General features: G+C 42.4%; 1 protein-coding gene across 3 annotated transcripts in view; it reads right to left on the reverse strand.

The window, feature by feature from the left end:
• Positions 1 to 23,653, reverse strand: part of csmd3b (CUB and Sushi multiple domains 3b) — a 336,693-nt gene that overhangs the window by 221,992 nt on the left and 91,048 nt on the right. For all 3 annotated transcript variants that reach the window (XM_077009034.1, XM_077009033.1, XM_077009032.1), the window contains exon 4: positions 16,102 to 16,296. In XM_077009034.1, the coding sequence (XP_076865149.1) occupies positions 16,102 to 16,296 (195 nt within the window). The remainder of the gene's footprint in view (positions 1 to 16,101; positions 16,297 to 23,653) is intronic.

The raw sequence follows: 23,653 nt of genomic DNA on the forward strand, positions 1-23,653 counted from the left end.
GTTCTTTTGCTCATATAGACACACCAACAAACACTGCTAATCATAGAAGACAAACATGTCCTTTTTGTAAAATAGGATTTGATGTCGGTTTATAGGATTGGCAGATTCCTGCACATACAGCACATGCATTTAAGAAAAGTGGTGTAGTGGGTGGTTTGTGTATCTAAGAACTTCAACGGGGAGCCCTCGTCATTTCAGTGCATGCAGGAAAATCTAATGTTGGCTTATGCCTGCTTTCATCTCCTCATCTTCAACCCTTCATGTTTGTGCCCCATGCCACAGGTTTGTGCCCCATGCCACAGGTTTGTGCCAGGGTTAATGGTACCAGCACAGCCGTCAGACACATTGCGTGTCTCATATCAGAGAACATGGCTTCTCAACACCCACTTTCATGCGTTTCCTCTCTCCGCTCCACTTTTTTTCACTTTTTTGGTCTCTACTCTTTTGCTGCTACTTTGTTTAAAGTGATCCTGCCACAACTGACATGGGCAGTGCTGAAGTCTGTTTTGGCAAACGCCAAAGCGTGCATGAGAAACGTTTGATAAGCAGAACTGCAATTAGTGTCAAAGCAAATGAGGGGTAATGGAAAAAAAGAAACTCAAATGTTTTTATTTATTTTTTGCTTCAAAGTCTTGAAAATTTGCATTTATTAATATAGTTAGTGTTGAAGACACTGACACTCCATTGATAGATGGAGTGAATAGATGGGCCGATAGCTTGAAGTGATTACAGTAAGTGATTTGTTGCGGGCAGCCCTGTCCACCATCAAGGGGAGGATCAAACAAGACGCAGTAGGAGCAGGATTAGTCCAGTTCTGGGGAGACACACAAATCTGCCCAAATGCCCTGTGTTCTTTCTTCATCGTTCTGTCAAAGCTCCCATTAGCAGCTCAATAGGGGTTAAATTTTCGCTGGGATGTATGCTTTATAATGTGAGATCTTTCTAACTTGAACGAGCATGAATTTGACTGTCTGACGCCTACAAATGAAATAAAAAATGCCTAGTGAACAAAAAGCATTATGGTCCACACTGGAGTGCCCGGCCTTGCCTCTAGAGAGGTTGATCTTCTTCTCCAGGCATGATGTTTATCAACTTGTTAAACCTGAATTCCTTTTTAGCACATATAAGTGAGACACTGTTCTGAGAAAAGTAAGAGGAGGCCATCTCGTGACCTTCATAATGGCTCACTGATCAACGTAATGCAGTAGTGTTTGATGCATTAAATCTAATTGGCCTATTGTTCAACAACACAGATGAGGCACGTAATGGACTGCTTCTCATAGTGGGGTCTAATTTAAAGCCCTTACCTAGCTTTAAATGTGGAGGAAATACTACACCAAGGGGAAACAGATTTCTTTATGGCATGGCAAAGAAAAGGGTCACATGACTAACATTTTTAAACAGGCATGTTGTTTAACATCGGTATAGTGACATTTAAAAATAACACAGCTAAGGGTTTATGTCCCTTTATGACTGTCATCTTACGAACACCCTACAAGCAACTCATACCTTTCTGCTTCCGTTTTTGATTTGCATTTTGCCAGAGAGGACAGAAAATTAAATGTCTGAACATGTGTCATGATCATCCCTGTAAATGTGTGATCTCTTGCAAAAGACATGAAAATTCAAATAAAAAAAACAACAAAACACACACACACATACTCATACTCAAAAAGGTTAAGTTAGCAGATGCCCCCTTCACCACAGTGAAAAGATGCAGAGCAGTCAAGAACATTGTAGTGTATCTCTCTAATAGGAATCCTACAAAGTCAGAAAATGTTTTAGCTAACTCCTATTTTGCACTGCATGAAAATTTCATTCTTAAGACTGTAGCTCTGACATCACTCACACAGAACAGCAGTAGATTCATTGACCAACATAAAGATTATTATCCACTGTGCACATCATTAAAAATGATTCACATTGGATTCTCCTTGACCCAACACACTCAACATGCCCAGTGCCAAAGGGTTTATTAAACCTTTTTGCTTATGCCTAGACAGTGCATGCTGCACATAATGTCATTAGTCCATGGTGGTAGGAGATACAGCCCTGCCTCCTTTCTAACAATAGACTGCTATAAGCAGGGCTTGATCTCTCCTCTATAAATGTGGACAGATAAAAGAGACAAATGGCACACTAAATTGGCTCAGTTGATTCATTAGATTCTGATACATGGCACTTTCAGTGAATGACAAATGACAATTAAGAGTGATGAGTCAAATTAATATTGAATATGGACGAACAAAGATGGCTCACATCTCACGTCTTCTAACAAAAGCAGGCAAGTCAGAGTTCTCTTGGAAATATGAATCAAAGAGACCTGAATGAGCTCTCGATGCCTTTTGTCTCAGTAAGGATTTTGAGAATGTTCATCGTTTATGAGTGTTGAATATTCAGATAAGGATGCAACTTCATCCTTATCCAGTACCTGGCTGGCAAAGTCTTCATGACTATAATGTCAAATTATGTTGAATGTCAATGGAAGAGATTCCATAAAATATTTCTCCAAAAACTCAAAAGGCGTCATAGTATGGTTTAAAAAAAAGAAAATAATGGAGCAAAAGAGAAACGATTATCAGAATGTGCAAGACGTTTATGGCTCTGTCCTTTAGCAGAACTGCACTAGTTCACTTTCTGTACAGTATCATCACTGATACCATCACATCACCTCACATCAGTCAGGCATTGAAGGGAGAGATACTAGTAAGAGACTCATTAATCCAAACAGACTGACTATAGATGATAGCATATTAATATTCATTTAACATCTTACAACAGCTGCATATTGTTTCGCTTTTAATCTCATGACTGCATCATAAACAAGGATGTGATATAACAATGGGCATCTATTAAAAAAAGAGACAGATTGAACGAGGACACTGAGATTAACCAGCATATGTCTGTTCCATCAGCCTCCATTATATATAGACAAATATCCACTGGGAGTAGTTCTTTATTTGATATATATCATGTTTCTTCAGTTATGCATGAATCTCTCTAAAACTACACTTCAGTATTTTTATACAGTGGTATGTCCTCCGCATAAAACAGGAGTTAGACTCAATCCCTGCAGATCAATTAAATATTCATAGCTATGCTCTTTGTTTCAGTAGATTGGATTAGCTAAGCCAGATTAGCTACCCCCTTGGGGGGGTTGCTGATGCTCAGGGCTCTCAAGTTTTGGATTCATGTCAGAGTGTGAGAGTTGTTGACGGGGGGGGTGGCGAACGTTAATTGTTGAGCGGGGGGGGGGGGGGGGTGGCGAACGTGAGTTGTTGAAGGGGGGGGGGGTAGCGAACATAAGTTGTTGACATAGATATGGATCGGAGGTAAATAAACTAGATTGCTTTTTTCTCGCCGTGTGAAATCGGAAGTGTGGCGTGTGAGCGTGTGAAGACGGTCAAATGCGTGTGTCACACGCTCAATGCGTGAGACTTGAGAGCCCTGCTGATGCTATATGACACGTTGTCCACCATCCGCAGCTTCGTGCTCTTATAGAAGTAAAGCTAATGTTCAGCAGAAGGCACAAAGTTTGTCTCATGAAAGCACTGTTTCCATTACTGCCCACAGTCTTCTCTGCGCAGGGCTGACTGCAATGTTAGGATGTGTGAGACCCAGATATGACTTAAAACCTGCCTGGTGTTTTAAAGATGTCAACACTAGTATCCTTTGTCTAGCATTATTATCTGTATACATTTATTCTTTGTAAGCTTAAGTCTGAATAAAGTTTAATGTTATGTTTCTAAGGATGTGTCTATTTCTCTTTGTCATACTGTGAAGGTGTAAAAAGCTTTGCTTTGTCTTTAGAGACAAATTGATGATCATGTGCTGAATATTTACAGGGCACTCCTTAACAACTGGCAGTACTACTGACTTTCAGAACTTCTGAAATTCTCCACCTTGTCAACAGTCTTACCATAGGTGCAAAGCCATCAATGAAATGTATGAATGACCTTTTGAGAGCTTAAAATCAAGCTTTACACACAGAGAAACATCAGTAGGTGAGACTCTGACAGGTGACCCTCTGACAGGCGAGTGTTTTTTGCAGCAGACTAGGCAAACTGTGCATTAAAATGTCAAAATACTGTTTCCCTAATTGTCATTCTGTCAAGGATAAAACAAAAGGCTTTAGAAAGAAACCAGCCCCATTGCTGGTGTGGTGTTGGTGTTTTACACAGCTGCAAACTGAACTTACATGTCAAAGATTTAAAACGATTTGTTTCAATACTTTCAATAGTACTAATTTGACATAAAACTTTATGATAAAAATGTATTAAGACAATTTCATTAAAAAGCTATTTCATGTAAGGGTCTGGTCCAGAGGATAATAGAAACCAATCTCACTCACCACCTACATGACATGAGAGTGGGCGTTCGGGAGAGGGGCTCTTTGTAAGCACTGAGGCGAGCAAGTGATTGCTGGGTCATCCAATATCTTTGACAGTACTAAATGTACTGCCAACAGACTTAAACATTCAGGCAAAACATATTACATTTAAAGCTACTTCACACTACAGTTATGATGACTTGTCTAAAAGGGTATGGTAATTAATTGGTGTCTTTTCAGCCAGTCATATTTCGTATCTTATACTATGAGGGCCAATATGGATAATAGGAATTGGAATAATGCATTCCATCACTCAGTGCTATTTAGTATATAGCACCAGATATTTGCAGTTAAAATCCAGGGTGTATAGTGCAATACATTACTGTAGCTTTCATGCATCTGTGGAAAAGCTATCTTACTTATACCCTAACCTCTCCAGTACCTCAGGTAAAGACTTTAAGCTGTTTGTGGTTATTTAAGCTAGTTAGGTTGTTGAGCTTAAATGATGGCTGTTCTGTAACTATTACTAATCATGTCCATTTATCCATCAGCCAGTGTCATAACTGCTTTTCAAGGACATTAGTCCATGAATATAACTGTTGCACATTTCTACAAATTTCAGCCTAACACCTTCTACAAAGCAGCAGACTATGGCAGGTTATAGATTGTGCATGAACAACAGAAGAGGCCCTTGGAGGACTTAGCAACACCTGAACACCTCATTTACATGGGATTTCCAGTCTTGGATATTCATGGCCACCTGCACCTTATGCATCTTGCACCAGTACAGCATGAAAGCATGAAAGGGCGCTTTCTGAGCAGTCAAAAAATACCAGCACATCGTAGCTCTGTGCTTACGAATTAATGCGATTTTTTGTGCACCCACAGAACCGGCTATAGCTGTCATTAGGAGCTTATTTTATAAGTAGATCAAGTACTTTTTTAGGTGAACCAAGTTCAGGTAGATATTGAATTATTCATGCTTGACTAGAGCTCGGTCCAAACACAGAAAACCTCTATGCCAGACGGCATGCCAAGTGCTCACGTTAAGGGCCTGACACACGTTCTGTCCTTTCTTTTCCTCACTTTCCCAACATATTCATAAAATACATAAATAACAAACTAAAACCCAAGGTAAGGTGAAGCTAGTTTCAGATGTACTGCAAAAATACTGGTGGAGAATGTTGGAAAATGCAACAGTCACAAAAAATTCCAGAGGGAATGTGAACCAGGAGCAGGAACTTTGGGCTTACATACAATATTTGATATATTTTCGAGATGTCTGCATTAATAATATCTAGGTGTAGACTGCACTACTTTTATATGTAATTTTCCCCACACTGTAAAAAATTGGGGGACATCTGGCTTTTCTAAATGTCCCCAATGTCCTGTTTTCTTTGTTCCTTTACAATAACTTAACCGTTGTTTAGCAATGTAGATTTTGCCATTTTGTCTACTGCAGTGAGGTAGTAAAGAGAGCAAAGGAGCATCCGAGTGACAGAAGAACCACCGTGAGAATGATGCAATGTGCCAAGCAATTTCTCTCAAGGCTTTGATGTCAGTTGCTCATCAGCATTCACACCTTTCAGGTGTTTACACCACCTTGGGGCAAAAGATTTTCAATATGTGCTTTTAACAGCAGTTTGGAAAAAGAGAATTGTCAAACCATTATCTAGGCAAAACCCACTTTTTCTTACCAAGGAATCCACTTAGATGGAGATGAGCAATGGGAGCCATAGATGTTCGCGAATGTTTGAGGGCAGCGTATTTTTTTGTTATTAAACTCAACAGTGCATCCTCCCACCACATTCAGACTGACATGTTCTTTTCAAAGCCCCAAACTTTCCCTCATATCATCGCCTGGCAGTGATTCTCTATAATCTAACTAAAAAGTTATACTTACAACACCATTCAGCATGCTATGAAAGGTTAGCAAAGTTTGTTCCTTCAAAAGACAAAAAAAAAAAAAAAAAAACCCAACAAATATTAAATCAGAGTCCTCTGTGTGGCATGTGTGATACTGCAAATATAGACAGTAGATTTCAGTTTAAATTCAGCTAAATTCAGTTTTAAATATACGCACAAATACAAAACTCTGGATTATACCAAATGAAGAGGCAATGAACTGACACATAGCACTGTTATTAAAGGGCAGAAAACACACAGGAATATGAGAACTATGGCCGACTTCAAGACTCTGCAGCTTCTTCTATGCAGATACACAGCACTGACTTTATTGCTTTCCGACTTCCAAAACACTTGATTGAGCAAATGTGTGACTTCATGGCTAGCTGATGTGTTAAATGAGTTGCACTGGACCACGTAAAGCCCTGGATGGTACATTGCTGTGGCTCCCCAGAAAAGAAGATAATCTGTTACTTTGGAGGACCCTACAATGGCAATATAACATTACTACTCCAAAAGTAATGCACACACATCCCAAGGCTAACTATAATGCTGCATTATGTACTTTGTCTCGAGAGCTACAAGATGTTGTGCTTTATTGTTTCATTCAAGTGCAATCTCTCTCTCTCTCTCTCTCTCTCTCTCTCTGTCTGTCTCTCTCTCTCTCTCTCCTCTTCGGTCTCGTTACATGTTATCATATAGCTCTATGCACCCAGGACCCTCAGCTCTAGCTGTGCTGCTGTTTTCTAGTTTGCTAGCACTCACTCTTGTGCCTCTGGAAAAAAGGCTTTCTCTAAAGAAAGGATTTGGAGCAAAGAAAAGAAAGAGCTAGAGCTCCTGAGAGCAAACCACATCTATAAAAGACAGTTGACAGTTGGTTTGTGAATGTTGTACGAACCCTAGTCCCTCCTGGCCCCAGACTTGGGGCCTCTAAACACAAAGTGCTGAGACATGCCAATTCAATTATTCTGTGGTTGTATTCCTGTTTTTTTTGCCCCGGCTCTGAAGTTGTCAGCATGGAGAAGCTGATTGTGACTGCAGCTGTATTTTGCTAAGCCCAACGAAGTCCACCCAATACACTCCCAAACGAAACTATATTTTCAGCATTTATTGGGGGGGCTCAGCATTTAGCAGGGGCTGCACGCCACAGAAGACACTTCTGCAGTGGGAGAGGACATATGAGTGAAGACCCAGTATCTCCCTGTGACATGGTTGAAGACGGGCCCTGTGATTTTGGCAGCAGTTAGAACTACTGTCTCTAAATGCCTGTGATTTGTCAACACTCTCCCAAAACAGCCACCAAGAGGCAACGGGGATATATGGCTGCCGTTTCTGTAATTAGATTAGAGCGTTTGCAAGCTGAACACATTATGTTTCGGCCTTTCACAAAATGTAATGGCAAAGGCAAACATCAATACCAATTAAGTAGCTGCAAATCTCATCTCCTGTTTCAGATGCACACTCTATATTTCAGGTATTTATCAACCTACATCAAAAGTTTAGGTTTAATTCAGAGTCCATAACTTTTAATAAGACCAGTCAAACCAGTCAAACCAGTCATTAACTTGCATGTACACTGAGGGAACACATTAAGAACACAGACCTTAGGTCACAGCTGGAAGGTGCCATCTATTTTTGGACCAAGTCTGTACATTTCCCATCATCCTCTTTGTATAAGTGGCCTGTTTCTGCCAACAGAGGAGGTGTGATCTGCCTATGTTGTTTACGCGTTTATTAATGCATGCTGACATTTGCAAATGTATGCACGGCACGTAATACGCATGAACGGTGTCACTGTCATATTAGGAGAAAGCTATGATGCAATTAGAACACGATGATTTATTGTTTAGGTATATTGTAAATGTTTGCATATGTATGTTTAACATTTACTTGTACATTGTTCACTACCATAGTCCAGAAATAGGCCACATCTGGTCATATGGTGACTTATTACGCACACCTATATGGTAGGTATCCCTAAGGTTTTGTATACTTGGTGCATATGAATAAATCTTTCAGAGATGCACCTAGTAGAATTAATCAGAGCGTACCTGGCCTATGGGGTGAGACATTAAGGACAATCAAAATTCAACAAGGACACGGAGGCTTTTCTCTAGAATGGTAGCAGAAGTGAAAATATAACTGTGAAACCTGTCGAGAGGCTCCTCTGTTAAATAAAAACACTCATACACATTCCAACGATTTTAGCCATACCACAAGAAAAAGAAAAATCCCATTTTCGCATCAACATCTGGCATATAATTTTGCTCAATAAATTGGTATAGTTAAGGTTCAATTCTTGCTTGAAATTACACTTGTAAGGCAATATTTTTATTACCCTGGCATGAGCTGTGATTCTGGTCCAGTACAAAATATCTACTACGTCAATTTCAGCCTTGGAGAAGACAGGCATTTGTGACTCTAAATTGTGCAGTTGGAGTCATTTATTTCATCCAATATGTGGACCAAATCTGCAGCCTTTTGGGTAGAATACTGTATGCATGAAGAGTTCGGGGATCCCATTTCTCCAGGCTGTGGAATTCACTGGGGATTTGCATCTTTAAGCAGGTGGTCCCAGTGGTTGTTAAACACTAGACAGGGAGCGGGAAGGAGCAACATGATTTCAGCAGTGAGCCTTCTAACCTCTTCAATATTAAGAGCCTGACAAATTTAAAGTCTAGCATGTCCAACGCCTGTCATAACTGAACCGTCGCACTATCAGGGTCATAATACAGCTTGAGTAATTATATTGGACAAAAGTAGATACATATAGGAATTTTAAGCTTGTTCACACTGAGCAGTATTGATTCCTGAGTAGAAAATGCAAGTGTGTTTCCAGGATAGAAGGCAGTCAGACCCGCTGGAGGTCACAACTAGGGCTCCACAGTCCCAGCATGCACTGTGAGCCGGTATACAAATAAACCGTACCACATTAGTGTCTTACATCCAGACGGGTTCATGTTTTTTGCATGATTCAGCATTACATACCTTTGTCACTATGTAATCTACACTACTCATGCATTAGACATACACACCACCCAATTGTCTACAACAATATCTGCCACATGCATAGTCAGCAGATAATGTGCATTTACGAGACAGGCATTATTGGAGATCAGCCAGGTTGTGACCTGCCTGGTGGCCTTTTATAGATGTCTGATTAAGAGAACAGCAATCCCTATTATAAGGGCCTGCTTCTATTGAGTTGACAGCCATGTTACCATTGACCTCTACTGCACAATGTATACATGCATGAACACTTCCCACTATTTATTAGCAGTCCAAATTTATTGGCCTAACACTTGATATGTTAATGAAATACCCTGAAAGCTTGCCTGGAAGATATCTAGAGATGAAACATCTAGACTTGAGCTACAAAATACAACACTGATTGTTTTTGTTGTGTGCTTTTGTTTTTTTATTGTGTTTGAGGGCTTTTCTTTTCTTTTGCGCGGGCTATATAGTAAAAAAAAATAATGAAAACATAAGTTTGTCTCTGAAAGAGCATGAGTGGTAAGTATGAGTCGGTTCTCCTGTTCCAGAAAGGGCGTGCTGCCCAGTGGTGGAGTGCACCCGGGGGTTTATGGCATGTATTGACAGTAATTCCTCATAATGCCCAGGCTATGAGTTGTCTGCCAGGTCGAAAAGACATTTCCGAATGTGCTGTTCAGAAAGCTCTACCTGTATGGCAGTGTTGTCGTGCCAGGACTCTGATGCCATGGGCTCACTAACAGCCCAAGGCAACGGTTCACTAATCATGCACACTAGTCACGCATTCTCAAAACCCCTCAATTGTTCACCCTGCAGATCCTATTGCATTCCTATTTCTGTTTTTGAGTGAAGAATAGTTCAAATTGGAGATCAGAAATGTGAATATTCCTTGAAGAGTCACAGTGGCATAATGACATGAAATGGCTGAGCCAGTTGCTACCAGTCACTACTACAGTCAGACTGGAGTTTTCATAAATAATCAGCAGCATTAGCATTTACACATGTGCATTTTGTTATTATGGTCTTAGTTCCTCAGAGATCCATGAGGAGAAACAAAATGAGGGACTGTCTTTCTTTACTAACAATGGTTCCTCTATAAAGGAGCCCCAGTGTCAGCTGTAAGCTTTGGAGGCTGTGAAAGAGACTTAATAATGATGCTTTACAGGAAACTGCAATTCTCACACAAGCCAAACTGAACAGTGGAGAAAGTGAAAGCATCCATCATGCAATTAGAAGTGGAAATAAAGAACACCAGAGAACCACTAATAAATCCAAAGTGTTTTTTTACATCACCAGGCTGGAGATGCATAAATTACTGAATTTACCCATAACACTGACATTTGCAGAAGCTGTATTTTTAAAGGTTCCCTAATTTCAGATTTTAAATGGAATTTCTGTTTTTAATGAATGATGAACCCCCTCCACACCCACTTTCTCTCTCTCTCTCACTTTCTCTCTCTCTCTCTCTTTCACACACACACACACACACACACACACACACACACACACACACACACACACACACACACACACACACACAGCCCAGCTCAGTTTAATTTTCTAAAAACTGTCTTGCCATAAGAGATGATGGGTAATGTGTACCACAATAAAGAGAAAAAGAAAGAAGGTAAGAAGTGTAAGATCTGAGTCTAAATTTGCTTATTAAAATATGTGACTCACAAAGCAATGACCCGTAGAGCCCTTACTAGACCAGAAGAAAGGCCATATGACAAGTGACATTTTTGCTATGGTTTCCTAGAGTCCCATCTGCAGCCTTGTGTTAGGGAGGGTCTGTAAGGTCCTGTAAGGTCCCGTAAGGGCCTGTAAGGGCCTGTAAGGGCCTGTATGTCAGGCGGTGGGTCCTAAAGCAAACAATCTCCTCTTCACTTAACGATAAAGAACAAAGACCATGCTTGTGCCTGCCTATATCTATGCACCGTTGTTATGGTTACAGTGTGCACATTGCATAAGCTACTTTTTCATGTCATCACAAAATACTGTAAGTATCTATCAGGATACACCACCCGACCTAAGAAGGGGAGGAGGCCCAGCAAGCACCACCACGCCTCTTCCCCTGCACAGCACCGCGGAGCCCCCGTCACCCTCGAGGCGATGCAGCAGGACCCGTTATGTGCGGTTATGCTGCTTCGGGCTCGGGAAGCCAAGACGGAGGAGTTGGCGGACTATTTCCGCGAGACCGCGGTGCGGTTTTGGAAGGAGCGTCACCCCTCTCCCTCCAGAGGCCTCTCACCTCTGCGGGTGGGCTCCCTCGAGCTCTGCTCCACGGAGAAGACCCCCGAGAGCGAGTTCGAGGGGGCGGACTCTCCGGGCGAGGAAGAGGAAGAAGACCAGGCTCCCTCAGTTTGTTCCGCCCCCACCGTATACTACGGTGAGGGAGAGGAGGGAGAAGAGGAGGCCTACCCACCGTCGTTATACGACGCCTCCACGGTGAACTATGGTGGAGAGGGAGAGGACTACCCCCCGTCGCTAGACGACGCGTCCACCGTCGATTACGGGGAAGAGGAGGAGGAGGGGTCCGAAGAAGAGGACTACATCCCTCCGCCCGTAGGTCCCTCTACCACTGTGGAGGAAGAGGGGAGGAGTACGACGAGGAGGAGTACCCTCCGTCGGAGTGCTCCGCATACCCTGAGGAAGAGGGCTCCTATACCGAGGAGGAAGAGGAGAGTCCTCCCCCCTTGGAACTGTTCGCCGGTGAGGAAGAGGAGGAGTCCAGAGGCGGGCTCATCTCCCGAGCGCTCCCCAGCCAGCGACATGGACTGTTCCCGGGGGTGGCAGCTCGGGGCAGCCCATGAGCTGGAGCTGTGGCAGTGAGGAGGAGATGGAAGCGGAGGAAGCCCCTCCCACTGCCAGGTCCGGAGGGAGATCCCCGGGCGAGGAGGGATTCCCGTACGGCCCACCGAGGGGCGGGAACAGCCACGCTGCACCTGGCGCGTCGGCCAACCGCGCTGCACATGGCGCGTCCGCCAGCCGCGCTGCGCCCGGTGGAGGGTTTGCAGCAAGGGCAGGAGAAGCACCGCCCACCGCAGCGCCTGCAGCACCAGCAGCTCCCGGTCTTTCTCCCCTGATCGCCCTCCTTCTGGTGCGCAGCCTGGCGCCTGTGTCGTGTGTGTCTGTCCCAGTGTTTGTGAGTCTGCCTGTATGTGTACCGAACCCCTTTTTCCTGTTTGTTCCTCTGTGTGTAAGTGTCCCTGTTTGTGTGTTTGTGTCCGTCCCGATAAATGTGTCTAACGCAGGGCTCTCAAGTTTTGGATTCATGTCAGAGTGTGAGAGTTGTTGAGGGGGGGGGGGGGGGGGGGGTGTGGCGAACGTTAATTGTTGAGCGGGGGTGGGGGGGGGGGTGTCGAACGTGAATTGTTGAGCCGGGGGGTGGGCGTGTGGCGAACATAAGTTGTTGAGGGGGGGTGGGGGGGGGGGGGGGTTTGTATATCGCAATCGATCGCCAGTGGAGGGCGACATAGATAGGATCGGAGGTAAGGATCGGAGGATAAATAAAGGAGGTAAATAAACTCGCCGTGTGAAATCGGAAGTGTGGCGTGTGAAGACGGTCAAATGCGTGTGTCACACGCTCAATGCGTGAGACTTGAGAGCCCTGGTCTAACGTGTTGTTTTCCCCTTTCCCCCGTCTTCCCAGGAAGGGTGTTCTAGATTGTGCGTGGCGGACTCTCCACCGAGGGCGGTCATCTCCCAGACGCAGGACTGGGCGCTTCGGATCCGCCCATCGACGTGGGTTCGGGGCATTCGGTCCTGTTGGCACCCCAGGACGGGTAGTGCCCTTGATGGGGGCATCTGTCACGTTACGGTCCCCGCACCCTTCCTTTGGGGCGTGTGTTAACGTTGTCTGCGTCTATTCGTCTGCGTCAGTGTAGCTCCGTGGGTGCGGGTGCGTCTTGTCATTATCCGTCTCACCTGTGGCTCGTCTCGTCATCACGTGGGGTTGATGTGGCCTGTCTATTTAACGTGCGTTCGCGCAGTGTCTTGTGCTCGTCGTTGTCTAAGTTTACACGTGTGAATGTTTCGTGTTCCTCGTGCGCTATTGCGCAATATCTCTGTGTTAATAAAAGTGACGTCTGTCGCAGCCAAGGATCCCGTGTCTCGTCCTTCGCGCCACCCCGAACGTCACAATCTATCTATCTATCTATCTATCTATCTATCTATCTATCTATCTATCTATCTGGGAAATTGACATTCTGTATGTATAAATTCTGTATTTTCCACTTAACCCTTCTACTGTACGATGTTTTCACTTCAGCTATCTCAGAGATGAACATGATGGTGTCACTGTAGCAATTATCTTCTAATATACACAATGCAAAGGAAGAAAATAAGTAAATAAATAAATTCATAAATAAGTAGTGGACTGTTTATTTTAAAATGCTCATGGCTAATGCACATTATAATTGGTCTGAACCTGGGACAATAAATCTTCATATGGTTATATCAAGGACACACAGAAACTCTTTCACTGCAGGAACTGAAGTATCGATACTGCCAGTCTAATGTATATTTAGTGTATATGCCAACATTTGTGTACAAGAAAATACTGCTTTAATACTGACAAATGTCACCCAAAATGTCACCAATATTATATTTTCATATGCAAAACTGGTTAAATTAGATGACATAAATCTGAACATAATGATTTTACATACAAAACCTCCACTTGTGTATTCATGCATGTGGTCACAGGCACGCAGTCACACACACATACACCCAAGCACAAAAGCACACACCATACCATGGCAACGTGCCTTTACAGAGCGTACAACTAAGAGATTAGACACAGACATCCCACACAAAAAGAAACCTACGTCAAGGAACATCTTACACACACACACACACACACACAGACACACACACACACACACACACACACACACACACACACACACACACTATACATAAGCAGATCACATAACTTCAAACCAAGGGCATACAGCAATGGTTCCATCGACTTTAAATAGAAAAATAGCATGCAGAGTTCACAGAGTTCACTTTGACTAGATTGTGGAATGTAGGAACATGTGTGTCTCAGAGACACAGGCTGTGAGGATGACTAACAGATGGCCTGTCACCTTACTCTTTTGTACATCACATCAAACATTGTACACATGCTTTTTAATTTTCCACTCAGACTTGGAATATAGGATCTTTGAGTGTGGGCTCATGATCACTGATGACTGCCACAAGACTTAAGAACGACTTGTTCGATTTTGACTGAAGTGACTCACAGTGTCCATCGGGAACATCTCAGGTGGGTTTTAGAATGTTGCATAGTGCAGAAATATGGAATGTCTGGTCCTGAGGACTGTGGAGAAACTCTAATATGGCAATAATGACTAACAAAATATAAACTGTAGCCCTATGTCTAATGATTGTTGAGAGACTAAAGTTTCTAAAGTTTAGAACTGCAGAATGTGGCTAATCAGTCATCACTGAAGCAAGACTGAGGCTAATCATCATAAACAATTACATAGTAATTATGCGCGTGGAATGTATGTTACATTTTTAGTTGCTTCAGTAGTTCACTAACAATCTAATTTTCCACGTTTATTTAATAAATAAGTATTCAAAAGCTAGTAAAATGGTGGAACATTGCTCGTATGAATAACCTAATCCATTATGAAGAGGATGTAAGCAATGTTTAACATAAGCAGTTAGAAAAATTTCAGAGACAATTCACATAACTTATGACCACACTGTTACTGCAGGTTTCCGTACAGAGAGCAACTCTTCTCTCTGACATACCACTGATGGAATACTTGGCAAACTTGGTAGACCCATTTAGCTTGATTCCCAAACTTTTAATCAGCAAATACCAATTCTAGGCAAGGATTCAAATCACATTTCCTGATATTAAGCATCCAATATAAAGACATTCCAAGAAGCGAGTGGCTTTTACGAAGCTCTTCAAGATGTCAAGCACATCTCCCGCTATTTTCGATTATGTAGTCAGAACAACCAACATACAGTAGTTCCTCAAAATTACAACATAAAACTTTAAAACAAGCTTACTTGATGCAGTGCTATAAATCTGTTCCTAGAGACTCTCATCTGCCATTGACACCTACTGTAGGCTATTTATTGTATCCACTTCATTTTCCTCATTACAAATGCCACCAGGTTCTCCAGTTTTGGCCACTGGACTTAATGGCGATGCCCATATCCCTTTATTATACTTTACGTGTAAAATTATTGTTAGCTCATCTGTTTATTCCATGTCTTAAATTTAACATTTGTAAAGCCTATTCATTTTTAAAAAGCCTGTTGAAGTATATTGAAAATATTGTCACAGAGACACCTTGTGAATGTCATATTTAAGAAATAGCTCTATCGAAAAAAAAATCATATCCAAATTCATATCCAAATGTACATCTTATAACACAGCTAAAGTCCTAATGGAAACCAAGATAATCTGACTATTGAAAATAAATGACGACTTAGACTATATGATGGATTTCACTTTCAAATAATATAGAAGTTTTATGGGTTACTTATAAAGCCTGGAACGAATTATGCTGTATGCCGCTGGCAAACACACACACACACACACACACACACACACACACACACACACACACACACACACACACACACACACACACACACAACACACACACAAGCACACATATGCACATACACATGTGCACGCACACACATACACACATATGCACACACACAAGCACACATATGCACACACACGCGTGCGCACACACACACACACACACACACACACACACACACACACACACACACACACACACACACACACACACACACACACCTGTACACAACTGCACACAAATGCAGTGTATCCATCCCATCATGCATTAGTCACATAAAGAGCTGTTGCTTACCTCTGCAAATAGGTACTGGGAAGTCCCATACCGCTGTGTTGCCTGCGTTGGTCACACAGGTGAGCTGGGGATGGCCGTCCAGCACATAGCCTGTTACACAGCTGTAGCGAATCTTGTCCCCTACGTTGAAGCGTGTCCCAGACAGGACGCCCTTGGGTGGGACACCTGGATTCCCACACGAGCTGCTCTGCAATTCTAGAAAAGACAAAGAAGACAATGGAACCATGTCTGTAGACTAGCTCAAGCAGTTCATGTGACATGCAGAAAGGCCCTCATTGGTTATTGTCACGTTGAGGACCCCGGCCCCTCCCTTTTGGGCGTGTGTCAACGTAGTCCACGTGCTTTGTCTGCGTCAGTGTATATACGTGGGTAGGGTTTTGTTGTGTGATTAATAAGTCTCACCTGTGAATCGTCTCGTGATCACGTGGGGCTACTGTGGTTTGTCTACTTAATGTGCGCTCGCGCAGTGTCCTGTGCTCGTCAATGTCTAAAGTCTACACGTTGCAGTGTGTGTGTGTATCTTTGTTCTTCGTGCGCTATTGCGCAACAACCGTGTACCAGTAAAAGTGACGTATCTGTGAAGGATTGTATGTCTCGTTCTTCGCCGCGACCCCACCGTCACAGTTATGCTTATTATTATGTTTATTATTATTATTATTATTATTATTATTAGTAGTAGTAGTAGTAGTAGTAGTAGTAGTATTAGTAGTCTTACCACCATATGTGTTTTATACAGTAACAGTCCTGGTCATGTATTCAGGACACAACCCTTGCCATGTCTAACTCAATCATTTTAGAGATGCTCTCCTAACAAAAGTGGCAATTTGAGCTTCAGTATTTCCATTTATAAGCCATAACCTACAATGCTTATCCAGCGTTTTGCCTGCTCAAGCAATAAGCAACATAACAAAGTCACTCAGATAACATCATCACTTTCTTCGAGAGCATGAATTTCACTGGTAGTGGTAAAGATAATATTACAAACGCTAACAAACAAGGAGAAACACATGACATAATAACTCATTTAGACAGCAATAAATGAATACTATAAAGGTTTACAACTGAAGGCTCAAATTGACCCTTTTAGAAGCTTTTTTCTATCATATTACTGACACAACTAACATGTCTGTTGCTGTAGGAGCGCCCCCTGTTGGGCAGAACGACAGTAGATACAGTACATGCCTTTCTGTGAAGCACAGGGAACAAACATGTCTATTGCCCTCAAAGCAGTGTCACACTCCGCTTACCTGCAGGAGAATGCTAACTACAGGGTGTTTCAAAATGGTGGTTTGTGGCATTTAAAATCGTGAGCATGTGCGATTTTTCATGAATATTCATGACGAATATTGTTGGCAAGAACAGCAGGACCCAAGGGTTCTGCAAAGTCTTGAAACCTTGATTTCTGTGTGGCACAGTTATACCGTGATTTGAACCTAGGTCTGAAGAGATCGTCCCAGAGCCAATATTTTTTGTTCAGGTGAAAGATTTACTCATTTCTATCCCTTTACAAAATAAATGCAGTAGTGCCTATGATAGCATGCTATTCACTTAGCGTAAGAGGTTTAAATAGTATTGAAACATATAAACAAGTATGAATGTCAATTAAAATCTTAAATAATAATGACGTCTGACGGTTTATGGTTGTATAGGGGCTGTGGGGTTGGGTAGAAGTATACAATGTAATGCACTTTAAATCTTTAATGTATTGTAATGACATGGTTTTTGGTTATATGACATGTGTTTGTATGTCTGATCTTTGTTGTAGTGCAGTATGTCCTCATTCCAAGAAAAATTTCTCCTTTGGGAGACAAATAAAGGAACTATGACTATGACTATGACTATGAATGCACTAATCTTGTAAATGAAAAAGTGCCTCCCTGGTCCCCTTTAGCTACTTAGAACATGTAGAAAACGTCTGGAAGGGCTGCAGTGATGAGTCATGGTTTAGGTGATGAGTCATGGTTTAGGTGACCAGTGATGGTTTAAGTGATGAGTCATGGTTTAGGTGATCAGTGATGGTTTAAGTAATGCGTCATGGTTTAGGTGACCCTAGACTTTCATGGCCATAGACTTACAAGTCAAACCCACCAACACATCTTACAACTATCCATCATTCCCTCATTAGGGGCTATGTTTCCAATTATCTCATGTGTAGAAAGCAAATGAAATATTCTTTAATGTGTGTATTTACAGAACACAGAACACGGGCCTCCATTGCTGTGGCAGGTGAACTACAATACAACTGCAGCATTTTCAACACTGAACACTTTGAAGACAACAAAATTGTAGACAAAGCAAGTATGGCCAAATTATTTGATATACAATAAAAGACTTCTCATATGTAAATCAAAAATGGATAATTTAATGTTGTGCATAAAGTCTCAGATGAAAGTACCTAGGAAGTCACTACTGCAGTGGATATGAAAAACAGTCTCATCAGAATGATTAAATAAAGAGGATAAATGTGATAATCCTGTGTCAGCAGAACCGGCGTTTGAGGCCCATGAGCGCTGTCAATTTTTCAATTTAGAGTTGTGATGAATAGCACACAGTTCTGATTGAGGCTGATGGGAATGCCGATGAAACAGAAGGAAAAAATCCCATGACAACAGGAAGTGTTACAAAATGCAGCCACTGTTTATGCAATATCTAAATAGTTAATCAATATGTAGTCTACACCAACAGATGTCAATATGAAACAACAGCAACAGCAATTCCCTGCCGTTCAAATTTGGGGAAAAAAAAAACCCCAATGTTTATATTTGTATCATCTGTGTGAAATCAACAGTGAAATTGGTTATCATTTGCATAATCCTTTCTACTGATTCTAGCTATGATTTAGCAAAGTTGTAAACCTGTTCAGTATCTTCCCTGATTAGCCACACTGCAGGCACACGCACTAAGACATGCTTCAGGGAGTGTTCAGCCTTCACCTGGCTCGTTCGTGGCATCACAGTAGCGGTCTGAGCTCTATAATGACAGGAGGATAAGATCTAAGCTTGTTAATGCCCATGACCAGCCCTGTGAATCCCCCTCAGCAGACAAACAGAGAGCCGCAATGAAGAATCAGCGTTCATGTCCCCAACAGCGTCGACAGCACCAACACTTAAAGCCTCAGAAACCTGACGGGCCTCTTTGTAAGTTCCACAATCATAAAAAAAAAACGCTGTGCAGTTAAAGTGTAAAGGATATATGAGTACATTAAGATATGTGAATATTACCATTATTCGTCATATCCATATAAAAACAAAATACAGGGAAAAATGAGATTACAGAGTTGAGATCACACACAAAAAAGCACAGTTCACCATGTCTGTACAGCTGTGGACTCTAAAATGCCTTTTGCATTTCTCTACATCAAAAAACTCCCAAACTAATGAGATAAGACACAGACTTCAAAATATCAACATATAAACATATTTTAAGACATCTTTCACACTGTCTGTACCTGCAAATGTAAAATTAAACAGGACACATAACTCAGCCTAGACAAAGACAGCTGCTGGGTTAGGGTGTGATTTATTATCTGTGGCAGTGGTATTCATGCATGCAAGTCTTCCAGCACCATATGTACCTTAAGACCAGGACTCAGACATCCAGAAACCCACACTAGAGCACTACTGCAAAGCCCTGAATTGCAAAGCGAGGACAACAGGTTTAATACTATACATATAAACCTGCTCATAAAAAATTCAAAAAGCTTGCTTTGTGAGTTTACTGACTGCACTACTGTACTGTGACGTAGCAAATGCTCTCATATTATACTCCTTAGTCTTGGTCTCAGGAACACCATGTCAAAACAGAAAGACTAAGCTATATAGTTTAGCAAGACTTAAGAATCATGTGGAGAGAAGGACCTTTCAGTGACGTTCTCTCTAATGGACATACAGTAAAAGACCTCCCTCTGTACCTGGCATGTAGGGGCCAGCCTGGCTGTTGACTTGAGGTTGGAAAAGGAAATGTGCATAGAATGAACAAGAGCCAATAATCCCACACCCACTCTCTCTCTCTCTCTCTCTCTCTCTCTCTCTCTCTCTCTCTCTCTCTCTCTTCTCTTCCACTGTTATCTGTAGGGCCATGTTTGGGTTGGCCATCCATCTCAGTGGGCCTGCGACAGCTGCACAGATATGCAGCACCAGGACTCTTCTTTGGTGACAGGGCATTTCCCCTTCAGCTTCCATCTCCTGTGCTAGCTAATATGGAGGCCATCGATTGCATTTGTGAACTGTGATGTACCTTGGGCGGTTCTATTAGGCTAGAACCCGGTCCCTCTAGATCAGGACAGGAGGGATCTGTCTGCAGTATAAAACTCTGGGACATTATGGTGTTTATCAAAGTTACTATAATAAAAGTTAATGTTTCATTAACACTGAGGTTCTTTTTCCTTTTTTGCCACCAAGTTTGCATTTCAGCTGTCCACCTACCCCAAAATAGTTTTAAAAAATGCAAGTTGATTAATAATTTCATATGGTAGTAAAAATAAAGTGACCTTTAAAATTCCACAAAACAAGAAAGATAAAGTGTCCTGTGAAGTAACCAGCCACGCATTCCCTTGAGCAGCCATCTCTTGCCATTGCCGATGCACCGTGGGGTTCGGTGTGGGGTCTGGCGTGGGGTTCGATGTGGGGTCGTTGTGGGGTCTGGCGTGGGGTTCTGGCTCATCCGACACTTTCTTCGTGTGGACTCATGCACAGCACGGCCAACACAGGAGAAGAGCAAACAGCTCGTCACACAGGAGACACGAGTAATAGAACATGAGCAATGGAAGAGTCACTGGAAAGCTCCAGTTTAGAAAGAGTCAGACAGCTTTCTTTTGACTCATAATTGCAAGAGATTCCGCTGACATATGAGGCATTAGCATTCAAATTCAATAATGCTATGAGCTGTGCACACGGTCTCTCCCTGCATTACGTTCTGTTGGGAACAGGAGAGACAGAGGTAGCTCTCTAGGCAATAATGACATCTATAGAGTCACAGCCATTAGGCGGAAATGGGCAGTGTGAGCGCCAGCCCTGGCCTACCCTTTCAGGACTAACGATGGCGCTATGGAGGCCTCCATTTATATCTACAATCCTGGTCCATGGTCAATAAGGGAGAATTTCATTATTTGCTAATGGTATCCTCTGCTTTCTGGGCCACTTGCGGAAGAAGTTGGATCATGTCATGTAGAGACGTGGTGATTCATATGACACACTCCCTTATTTTTGTTACTAGATACGCAATTACAAAGAAAGATCCTCAACAGGCAAAGAGGAGAAGTGCAAAAAAAGAATAATGTGTAAAGGAAAGACCTTCCAGACCCATTTTCAGTCACACATTGTTGTTGAGACAGATGACACTGCAAATGGGAAGATTGGAAAAGGAGAAAAAAAAGGAGGAACCTGCAGTAACAGTAAAAAAAGTGTCTGTGTCTGTGTAGTGAAACAGCACACTGCGGTCTGTGTAGTGAAACAGCACACTGCGGTCTGTGTAGTGATACAGCACACTGCGGTCTGTGTAGTGATACAGCACACTACGGTCTGTGTAGTGATACAGCACACTGCGGTCTGTGTAGTGAAACAGCACACTGCGGTCTGTGTAGTGAAACAGCACACTGCGGTTTGTGTAGTGAAACAGCACACTGTGGTCTGTGTAGTGAAACAGCACATTGCAGTCTGTGTAGTGAAACAGCACACTGCGGTCTGTGTAGTGATACAGCACACTAGTATTTGTAGTGAAACAGCACATTGCGGTCTGTGTAGTGAAACAGCACACTGCAGTCTGTGTAGTGAAACAGCACATTGCAGTCTGTGTAGTGAAACAGCACACTGCAGTCTGTGTAATGAAACAGCACAATGCAGTCTGTGTAGTGAAACAGCACACTAGTATTTGTAGTGAAACAGCACACTGCAGTCTGTGTAATGAAACAGCACAATGCAGTCTGTGTAGTGAAACAGCACACTGCAGTCTGTGTAGTGAAACAGCACACTATAGTGGTAGTTTAGATATGAGAAGTAAACAATGATTCATATCACTACCTACAGCTAACGCCTTCAGAAAAGGGGGTCAATTCACACTCGATGCTCCGGTGTTCTGGCTGACAATTGATCATCCTCTGCCAACCTTTGGTTTGTTTGTAATGGTTCCTGAAATGACCTAATTTAGCGTTAATGTACCTCTGCTTCACATCCGAGTTTCACTGATAGAAAATACAAGAAGTAATGGCTGATGTCAAAGGTTGTTTTCAAGGAGCCATAACAACAGAAATGGCAGTGTTACACAGTTCTGCAGTTCTGTGGGTGGCTCATGTGGGACCTTCATACGGACCAACATTCATAACTGCAGCAGATTATGGAGAGCACAACCCCCCCCCCCCCCCCCCCACCCCCCTATTTACTCTTATTCATCATTCATCTCATTCAAGTTATCAACTTCATCAATAGGATGATTGTGACACTACAAGGCCTTAATGTAAGATATTTCAACAGAAGGGGCACAAAAACGACTGGCTGTAATCACTCTCCTCATCCCCCAGAGCAGCTGTAAGCGCAGCCCGCTTTCATAAACTTTGATGAAATTCTGACCCCAGCACTTTAATGTCATTGGCGGAACCTAAAGATCGGCCTGCGGTTCAATCGTGTATTGATCGCGCGCCTAATCTCGTATGGGTGGCCCGCGCAGGCCGGCCGGAGGTAAGAGAGGCGGACTGCACACTAATGTGCCCCGCTGACAGCTGCCCACTACAGCAACACGTCCTTTAGCTGTCATCAAACCGGGAAGCTCTCTGCCTTTTTGACAGGACTCTGCAAGAACGCCTCTGCCCCTTCTCCTAATTGCTAGACGCATTTCGTTCCCTCTGTACATCATTAAGCTACTAAGGCAATCAGTTACTGAGAAGCCCAAACAGAATATGTTAAAAGAACTGAGCATCATTTTGACAAAATGACTTGCATATGGATACACCTTTATGCCTGTGTTTTTAATATAATTCTAGATGAAGTAATTCGAAGAACAAAGAAAGCCTTTGTGCAGTGTGTCATAGGCGTGTTTGTCCCCTTACGTAACGGTCTGATTTAAAATAAAGGCCTAATAAGAATTTGGATTAAAATTAACTATGGAGATAACAAAAGGCTTAAAAGCAGCAACTCCAAACGTCTGTACCAACTACATTCAATTCTGCAAGATGTTCTTACAGGACTAGTCATGACTAAACCGGGGCACTGTTTAACATGTGATGTGTCCTGCAGTTTATATGACTTTATAGGACTTATTACCTGATGGAGAGTTAAACATACACACTGTCTATACAGCAGACCGTTTTACCTATTAGTTTGTGTAGTCAGATTAGTCCGGAACATCTCTTACAGTGTTATAGGGTTATAGATGTTATGGGGTTATATATGTCGTAGGGTTAAAGGTGTTATAGGATTATAGATGTTACAGGGATTCGAACAGACACGTGTGTATTTTAGCTGTGAGTATGGCACGGTGGTGCTGTTTAACGGACCACACATAATTTAACAGAAACAAGGAAGACAACAACCAATATCACATTGATTACATTGATTACGTT

This window comes from Brachyhypopomus gauderio, chromosome 6 (genome assembly GCF_052324685.1).
Source record: "Brachyhypopomus gauderio isolate BG-103 chromosome 6, BGAUD_0.2, whole genome shotgun sequence".
NCBI lineage: Eukaryota > Metazoa > Chordata > Actinopteri > Gymnotiformes > Hypopomidae > Brachyhypopomus > Brachyhypopomus gauderio.